Source organism: Melanotaenia boesemani, chromosome 2 (genome assembly GCF_017639745.1).
Source record: "Melanotaenia boesemani isolate fMelBoe1 chromosome 2, fMelBoe1.pri, whole genome shotgun sequence".
In the NCBI taxonomy this organism is placed as follows: domain Eukaryota; kingdom Metazoa; phylum Chordata; class Actinopteri; order Atheriniformes; family Melanotaeniidae; genus Melanotaenia; species Melanotaenia boesemani.
The window spans coordinates 355930-366094 of NC_055683.1; the positions used below are offsets into that span (position 1 = coordinate 355930).

The following is a 10165-nucleotide window of genomic DNA, read 5'->3' on the forward strand; positions in this document are numbered from 1 at the left end:
AAAAACACCATATTCACCGCTTTGGCAGCTGTCAACCGGAAGTAGTTGGGCTGGCTTATCGTGACCCGGAAGAGACTGCGCATAAAGCCCATTGTGTGCGTGTCAGAGCAGGTCTGCCACTCCGCGCCCACACGTGTTACACCACCAACGTTTGAGCAGCTGCACAAAATGGACAACGGTGAGGATGGCGCTCAGTCACAGGAGCAGTCTGTTGGGGAGCTGCACCCATGGCCTTATTTGAAAGAGCTTTTTGAGTTTGTTGGTGCTAAAAGCAACTCCTGGCGAATGCGTTGTATCTTGTGCAAACCAAAACCCCAGGAAATATTGGCGTTCAAGAACAGTCCGTCAAACCTCAGGAAACACATTAAGGTAAGTCATTAGCGCTAGCTACGTGTTAGCTAGTTAGCTAAGCTAACATTAGACTGCTCATCTGAATATCTAACATCTTAGTGTGCAGACGTTATTGCTAATAGAATTCATGTTCTTGCTCTTAGGGATACAAACATTGTCTGGGGAAATGATTTTAAGTAGGTGGTGCTGCTGTTACAATTTAAAAAAGCCAAACAGTACTGTTAACAGCAGTAAAGTTATAGTGAAACTGGGGGGGTCTTTTTCATTTTATGAAGTCAAATGGTAATCTGTATAATTTACTTAAATGCAAATTTTGTATTGAATCACATTTTTATCAGAAAAACTATCTGACCCATGACTCATAGATTAAAAAAATCAGCGCCCTCATTTGAGAGCCAGATCAAAATGGTTGTGTGCACCGCTGGTGATGATATAAGGCTAACATTATAAGCCAAAGGCAATGCTGCCCTGACAAACATTTGTATCACTTGACTCTCTTTGTATCACATGGCTCTCCTACATTTGCCCCTCTAGAGAAAGCACGAGAGATACCTGGAGAAGTACACCAAGCTAGCTATTCAGAAAAGGAAGCATGAGGAAGATCCGAATGACCAAGCAACACCCAAGCAGCTGAAACTGTGGGATACACCTCGTGTAACACAGAAAGGTGTGGATGAGCGTCTTGTTGATTTTGTGGTTAATGGCCTGCAGCCTCTAAGTGTTGTAGAAGAACAGGGTTTTCAACGTCTAATTAAATACCTCCAACCTGACGCATCTGTCATGGTTCGCAATACCATGAAGAGCAGAATTGACAAAGCAACTACAGAGATGAAAGAGAATCTCAAGGCGGCGATGCATGATGTGGAGATCATAGGGACCACCACTGACTGCTGGACAGCAAACAGAAAGGGCTTCATCGGTGTCACAGCCCACCGGATACATCCTACAAGTCTGCAGCGGTGCTCTGCTGCACTAGCATGCAAGCAACTGAAAGGACCACACAACTTCACTGCACTTGCAGATGCTCTGACTAAGATCCATACAGGTATGTAGGCTATTGGTAGGTTTAGTAGCATTTTCTTTGAGTCCAATCCAGTTTAAATATTTAGGCTTGTTGTCACATCTGCATTCATTCATTAATTTTAATACTTTGCCTTTAACTCTGAATATCTGGATTCTTAACTGTTAATGTGTGCAATCATCAAATTTCCTGTGGTGTCGTATCGGTATGCCTTTTTTTTTTACCCGTCTGTCTGTCTAGAGCTCAACATCAGAGACAAGATTGTGCGTACAACGACAGATAGTGGGTCCAATTTTCTGAAAGCCTTCAGAGTGTACGGTGTCGATGATGAAAACAACAATGCAGAACCATTCGGGGCAGAGCCAGATGAATCAGGTGAGTGTTGCATCATATTGGTTTGTGAAGATGACATAACTACTAAGTGTTTGGATATCTTGAAAAACACCCTTGAATGCTAATTAATATTTTATTAATAAGGAGAGGAGGATGGTGAAGAGATCACGATGGAGGCTGTTTAAGCCGGCCCCTTGCTGGAGCAGGATGATGGCCTGGAATACCAACTGCCAAAGCACCATCACTGTGCCTGTCATCTTCTGAACCTGGTGGATGATTGATCGAGTTTATGGATCCAAGGGATGACATGTAAGTTTGAACACTTATTCTCAATACGGTCCTTTGATATTCGCAGGTGGCAACAGTTGATGTCCAAGCAGTGAATGAAGACCGGATCTACATAAAGCTCTCTCGCTCATCATTTGCAAAGTGCCAGGCTCTCTGGAACAAGAGCAGCAGATCCACCTCAGCTATAGAGATAATTGAAGAACACTGCAAACTCCAGCTCCTGAGGCCTTGTGAAACAAGGTACACTTTGCATTTTGAGACGTGTTCAAACCTTTCAATCTGTTTCAGATGTAAAGCACTATACAAATATAATGTAACCTCTTTTTTATTGTTACAAGGTGGAATTCTCTCTTCTATGCTGTTGAGAGGATTGTACGGATTGTGAAAGAACAAGGAGAAGCAGCCATTGCAGCGATCTGCAGCACGCTGAAGATTCCGATGTAAGTTTACTTTGCACTACCACTAGGGCTGCACAATATATCGTTTGAGCATCATCGCAATATATTTGTGCGCAATAGTCACATCGCAGGTCAAATCGCAACGTAGGAGGCAAATTAACTCGTGTGTTCTTATCTAATTTCAAAGGTACCTGACATACATTGTGCACAGTGATCCACCACTCACTTACTTAGTTTGGTGAAGAACAAACTTTTTGTGGTAAAACACAATTCATATTTGTACATAATAAAACAAAACGTACTTAGCTCCTAGCAGATTAAAAGCAGGCAATGAGAAATAACAATACGAACAACTAACAGAAAAAAAACAGACTTGCAACATTTAGAAAGTTAAGATCAGTGCAGGTTCATTGTCAACAAGATGGCAGAACTTAAAGTGCTGTTCAAGTCATCTGCTGAAATTCTTGTATCTTTTCATATTGAAATATATATCGCAATGTATATCGCAGGGTTGGAAAATATTATAATGCCAGTTTCTTCCAATACCGTGCAGCCCTAATTACCACCTAACTGTAGGGTCGGCTGGTGTAAGTAAATGTGTAAGAGATCATCAACAAGAGCAGCTAGCTTCTTTATTCACCATCTTTTCAGGTGATCTTCCCTGCTGTTCTACCAACACTAAAGGTGATGACCTGCAGTGCTAACTTATAGTGCCGCCTAGTGGCCTAACAGGGAGTAGAACTAAGTAATAATGCTATAATGCACTTACAAAGAACACAGCACAAACTTTGCATAGTTTTAGGTGTTGTGGGCATGTAATGTTTGACTGTTTATACACTGATGGTTTTGTGTATCTGTATGTTTCTCAGGTTCAGTCCTGCCGAGATTGCTTTTCTCACAGAATATGCAAAGACCATGAGCCCAGTTGCAAAAGCAGTTGATGTTCTTCAGGCTGAGGCAAACGTGCAGATGGGGTGGCTTGTACCCACCATCACACTGCTCAAGTCCAAGCTCCAGAACCTTCACACCACCTCCAAGTACTGTGGGCCATTGGTGGATGCTCTTCAAGCAGGGCTTGAACGTCGCTTTGGAGAGACGCTTGCTGATCCAGAGCTGATTGCTGCTGCCATTCTTGTCCCCAAGTTCAGGACACGCTGGACTACTGATGAAGGCATCATTAAATGTGGTATGTGCTGCTTTCTTTTAGGGGCGTCCCAAATCCCGATACAACTTTTTCACTTCTGAGACAATACCGATATCACAGCCTTCGGGATTGATTGATACTGATATCAGTCCGATAAGATATCAACATAAATCATACACACTTTTACCCTTTTTGTAGTGTGGAATATGTGAACGGCATGATCAAGTGATATTACTCCAACATAGAACAATATTTAGCAACAGTAAGCATGAGGGAAAAAAACTGACCAATTTATTATTAACCATTTATTATTAACCAAACGCATGCTGCATCCGAGCGCTGCTGGAAAGAATTGCTAGACCAGAATTCAGGGTGGAGTGGACTGCTTATTTATCGGAGATTTTTGATGCAGTCCGATATAATCCGATTATTTTTTGCAGATATCAGACCTATTTCCGATATCGTATCAGGACACCCCTATTTTCTTTTATTGTATTGTTATATTTTTTAAATTATGTTTAATATTCTTAACACCCTAAAACTCACTCCCCTCACATCTATATGTACATTCAACCAAAGTGGATATAAATATGGTATAAATTCCACTTATAACCCCACAACCCTTCCCTACCTCCTTCTCCACACCTCCATCCATAGTCCTTCATTTCCTTGCCCTCCCTTGCTCAGTCCCTCCCTCTTCTGTCCATCCCCTTCTCTTGTATTCTAATTTTGTTTCTTCATTTGGTTTTATATCCCCCATAGGCCTTGACTACATCAAAACCCACCTGAAGGAGCAGAGTAGTGCAGCACAGTCAGGTGACTCTCTGTCGTCAGCAGAAGAGGAGGACTTCTTTTTGTCAATCAAGCAGACAGATCAACGGGACGGTAACACCAAACAACTAGATTCCTACCTGGCCAGTCCAACTGATACCATGGACATCCTAAAAACATTTCCATCTGTGTGCCACCTGTCTCTTAAGCTCAACACACCACTACCTGCCTCAGCTGCCTGTGAGAGGCTTTTTAGCACAGCAGGAATGATTTTTAGACCCAAGAGGGCTAAGCTGCTTTCTGAGAACTTGGAAAACCTGCTTCTCATGAAGCTCAACAAAAGGTTTTGTTAAATTTGTTTTGTTTACCATGCCCAAGCCCGGACTTTGGCAGGGGCTTACCAGGGCTCCAGCCCGGGGCCCCGGTGCTTCGAGGGCCCCAAATGCTGTTTTGTATTTTTGTGAATGAATGGTGTGAGGATTCCTTAATTTTATCAGAGAGGAATTTGACGTTGTTCTCATTTGCTTTGGCAAACGTCAATCAATAATGCTTTATTGTTATTGGTCTAAGTTTGACGCATCTTACGCATTAGGTGGAGCATCAGAGAACACGATGGCGGACAACAGAAAATATGAGAGTGGAGCGCAGAAAAGAAAGAAAAAGAAAGAAAAAGAGGGTCTTGACAAAGAGGCGATAAAGAAAATGCCCAAGCTGACAGGCTTTTTTAAACGTCTAAGCGGAGATGGAACAGAACCTTCGTTCCTCTCCGCTTCTGAAAATGTTAGTTTTGATGCTAACACCGGCGCGACGGTCCCGCCAGAAGTGGCTGATCTGACGCCTGCGGAATCAGAGGCCCCAGACGGGACTTCACCGCATGCGGAATCAGAGACACCAGGCGGGACTTCACCAGTTGGACGTTTTCGGCAGATGGAACTATGACCATGACTAATCCGTATAGTACGGATCCTGCACATTGGGGGAAAACGGACCACTCCATGCGGACTTACTGGGCTCAGCAAGGACCGGGGAGCTGTCATAACATGAATGCTAGCTTTCAGGCATCGGAACGGGTGTACAAACATCAGAAGCGGCACCTCTCCAGATCGCACTTTAAACGCAAGCTCGCAAATGGTGAGTACATCCAAAGACAGTGGCTGCTTTACTCCCCATCCTCTGGAGATGTGTGCTGCTTTGCATGTCGCATTTTTAGCCATGCTAAAAGTCAGTCATGCTTTGAAACGGGTTTCAGTGACTGGAAGCACGCATCAGAACGCATGAAAGAGCACGAAAACAGTGAACATCACAGAAAAGCCATATATTACACTTGCAACAGCTAGCGGAAGGATAGACACAGAGCTGCAAAAACAATTTGAATCGGAGTGTGCATACTGGACTGAAGTGTTGAGAAGAGTTGTGTCTGTTGTGAAGTTTTTGGCAGAGAGAGGGCTGGCTCTTAGGGGCTCTAGTGACATTTTTGGCCGTATTGATAATGGGAATTATCTGGGTATTCTGGAGTTAATCAGTGAGTTTGATCCCTTTTTGAAGTCTCACATTGAGAAATATGGAAATGCAGGTGCAGGGACACCCTCATATCTTTCTTCCAAAACTTGTGAGGAGTTTGTTCAACTGATGGGTGATCGTGTCCTATCAGAAATAGTCAGTGAAGTAAAGATGGCAAAATATTTCTCAATCAGTGTTGACTCCACACTAGATGTGGCACATATTGATCAGCTAACATTTGTGTTAAGATATGTGTCACCTGAAGGACACTCTCAGGAACGCTTTCTGAAGTTTCTTCCACTTCATAGTCATACTGGGGAAGCTTTATGTGAGTCTGTACTCAAGGTTTTGGAAGAGATGGGGATTGACATTGCAAACTGCAGGGGGCAATGCTATGACAATGCTGCCAACATGTCTGGAGCATATAAAGGACTACAAGCACGCATAAAAGAAATCAATCCCCTAGTTGAATGGGTTCCATGTGCTGCACATACCCTGAATTTGGTGGGAGTGAATAGTGTTAACTGCTGTTTTGAGACAGCAGATTTTTTCCAGTTTGTGCAAAACCTATTTAACTTCTGCTCTAAGTCAACAGCAAGGTGGAAGGTGGTGACAGATGGACTGCAGCCTAATGCAAACAAGCGCATTGAAACACTGAAGTATCTTTCTAACACTAGATGGGCTGCACATGCAGATGCCACACAAGCACTGTATATTAACTATGCAAACATTCAAAAATCGCTGAGGATCATTGTAAATGACACAAACCAAAACGCAGCAACAAGAAATGAAGCAAGGTCACTTGAAAAAAAAAATGGACAAGCTTGAAACAGCATTTATGTGCACATTGTGGCATTGCATTCTGCAGCGCTTTGAAAAAGCAAGTGTAGCTTTGCAGTCGGTGGAGCTGGACTTATGTAAAGCTGTGGATTTGGTAGGATCCTTGCGCAACTACATTGGAGGTCTGAGAGATGAGTTTGATAAGTTTGAGTCTCAAGCAAAGAAGTTGTCCCCAACAGTTTCACAGGTTTACAGAGCTAGCACTCAAAGACCAAAAAATCCAAAAGCTTTTTTTGGAGAAAGTGCCACCTCAGAGGTTGAGTTATCAGCTCGACAAAAGTTCTCCACCAGTGTTTTTTTGGTGGTAGTTGACAGACTACTTTCTGAAATCGATCGCAGGTATGCTGCATATGATAACCTCAACAACACTTTTGGCTTCCTGAACAATATTTCAGATGTTTCTGTTCCAGAGCTAAGAAACAAAGCATCTGATCTCCAATGTAAATATTCAGCTGACCTTGAGATGGACTTTGTGGAGGAGATTGTCCAGTTCAAAGACTTTATAAGTGCTAAAGGCATCACATCTGCTCCATTGCTTTTGCAGCTCATTAAGAAAAATAACCTGCAGGACATCTTCCCAAATGTGGACATTGCACTCAGACTTTACCTGACATTTCCTGTCACAAATGCAAGTGGTGAGCGATCATTTTCCAAGCTCAAAATAGTTAAGAACAGACTCAGATCCACAATGGGACAGGAAAGACTGAACCATTTGACTCTCATGTCTATTGAGAGTGATCTAGTGAGAAAGCTGGACTTCAGTGATCTTGTCAAGGACTTTGCTGCAAAAAAATCCAGAAAAGTTGGCAACTTTACAAGGTTCATGTCAAACTAATGCCTTTAAGGCTTATCCATATTCTAACCATTTGACTCATTACCTAAAGGGTTTAATGTCATTGGTTCGAGTTGTCCTTTTAAACTTTCAAAATTGCAGTATTTTCTGATCTCTTTTTTTCCCCAAAGGAACATTAGCCTATATTTGTTTATGTCCACGTGCTCTCTGACTGTCAGGAAAGCATTTTTTGGACATTTGAAACTAAAGACTGATTTTGAGTTTTGATACATTTATTTCCACTTGAAGGACTCACAATGCTTGGTTATTTGTATGTATTGCTTGTTCAGACAGCTTTGTAAAAGTATATTTGAGAGATGCATTTTCTTGCACTTAATGTTTTATAGTTTGTGTTTGAAGTCTATGCAACAACAGACATTCAAGGATTTTATGTTGCGATGTTGTGAGAGCATATTCTGGTATGGAGCCTTTTGCTTTTGTCTTTATGGAAACCAGTTCAGGGTTGATTGTAGTTTGTGACAAGCAGCTTATTAAAGTTGTAAAAGGTGAAAACTTTTTTTTTCGGTAATTTTCCTGCTTGTAATCTCTCTCTCAATCTACAGATACAAATATCTATATGTATATATCTATATACTGTGTATATATATATATATATATATATATATATATATATATTGTGTCTGTGTGTGTGTGTTTGTGTGTGTATGTGTGCATGTGTTTGTATGTATGTATGTATGTGTGTGTACAGATGGATTACTATGATTAAGTAGGGCCCGCACATTGGCTCAAGCCCAGGGGCCCACATCCTCCTAAATCCGGCCCTGACCATGCCTTCACATTAAACTCACATAGAGGGATGGAGTGATGCAGTGCAGAGGTGGAGAGGGGGTTTAGTGCTGTGTAGGTGTAAACATGAGTAACATATGAGGAGCACAAGTGTTGTCTTTAATGTGAAGGGTTTTTCATTGATCTTCACTGAATGCATGGTGTGCAACTTTTTCTTTTTTCCATTTTCAATTTCTTTGGCAGGAAGATATCACAGTGTTTATTGTACTGGAAAATAGCTAGAGAAGCTTATTTTCATCTGTAGTTCCTGGGTGTGCCACGTACAAAAACACACCTGTAAAGTGTTAAACATTTGTTACCTGATGTATTAAAAAAGTGCTATTAAATAAAGTTGCTTGAGAGTTGGGCCTTAAACATGATTTGTGACAGTTTACATTGAGATACTAGACAGCGGTGGTTGTTGAAACAATAACATTGCTAAAGTAGAATCCATATAAATTATTCTGTGTTTAATAGCTTTGCAGAAAGTGAATCATGCAATAGAAATACTTTTTACTTTTAAATATACTTTTGAGTACATTTCAGAGCCTGTACTTTTTACTTTTACTTGAGTAGATATTTGGATCACTACTTTTTACTTTTACTCAAGTTGTTTTTTTACATTTGTATTTTACTTCTACTCAAGTAAGAAATGCGGGTACTTTTGCCATCTCTGCTTAGAATTCATTGGTTGGACCACACACACACACACACACCAATTGTCAGATCAGAATTAGTTCAGATTGACGAGGTGAAAACCAAATCATCCCACTCCTCATCCTTCAACGCTTACATTCATGTTTCAGATGTTGTAGCTGTAGGTGAGATGGCTAAAGTGTTAATACTTGCACATCAAGCATATATTGTCATTTATTTCACTACATTTTTTTCCTTTGATTGGTTACAGTGGTCATACTGGTGACATCCCTGGTCCTAGCATATCTTACAACAATACTAATACCTTTACTTTCTCATTACAGGTATTGGCCATATTTGCAGAAGATGTGTGAAAAGTTCCCTGAGCTTCAGCCTCTTACAGAGATGAAGCCTTTTCTCTCTGTAACGCATGCTAAGCTTCTCACTGGCAAATGTGAGTTACAGTGGCAAGTTAAATGTTTGGTTCACACTGTCTTTCAAACACATTGCTGCCTTCTCTTACGCATGACGCATAGCACCATATTCATTTTTTTAGGCACATTTCTTCATTGGGACGAAAACCGTAGTCCATGTTAGTAACATCATTTAGTTCATTACATGCAGTCCTGCTGAGACATTGTCTAGAGATACACTTGCTTTAAACCACACAGTTGTGTGTGTATGTAATCAGCATCCACATAGTTGTGTAAGAAATGTTATCTAATGTGGTAAAAAGCAAGTTTATACATGCCGCTTGGCATTCTGAACGATGGACTTCCAATATGACATGGATCTAAATACAGTCCAAACATGAGTTTAAAGTAGTCCTTGAGCAGACTTTTAAATATTAGCTGTGTCTACATATAAGAACATAAATACAGAAACACATCTGATAAACTACAGTGACGTGGGTCAGGAGCCTGGTTGTAAAGCTAAGAAACATATTTGCTGTGGGAAAGGTGACGGGGGGACAGAAACCAGGAAATACAACAGGTGAGGAGGTGGAACAGGTTCATAGTTTTCTCTCGAGGGCAGCTTTGACCACATGACCAAATCAGGTAGGTAAGCTTTTAATACATCATCAGATTACAAAATAGATTCTAATATATATATAAATATAAATAATCGTACCTCAGGGGACGGTGCTGGCCCCTCTCCTCTTCACACTCTACACCTCAGACTTCTGTTACAACTCAGAGCTGTGTCACATCCAGAAGTTTGCAGATGACACAGCCATCATGGGGTGTATCAGGGATGATGGAGAG

The 10165-nt window shown here is 41.3% G+C and overlaps 1 protein-coding gene across 1 annotated transcript; it reads left to right on the top strand.

Moving 5' to 3' along the window:
* The first annotated feature begins 1915 nt into the window (after positions 1–1915).
* LOC121647999 lies at positions 1916–8547 on the top strand. Its single transcript, XM_041997875.1, has 6 exons — positions 1916–1957; positions 2061–2233; positions 2332–2433; positions 3261–3577; positions 4298–4675; positions 8277–8547. Exons 1-5 carry the CDS (start codon positions 1916–1918, stop codon positions 4657–4659), a joined length of 996 nt encoding a protein of 331 aa, XP_041853809.1. The 3' UTR covers positions 4660–4675; positions 8277–8547.
* The last annotated feature ends 1618 nt before the right edge of the window (positions 8548–10165 follow it).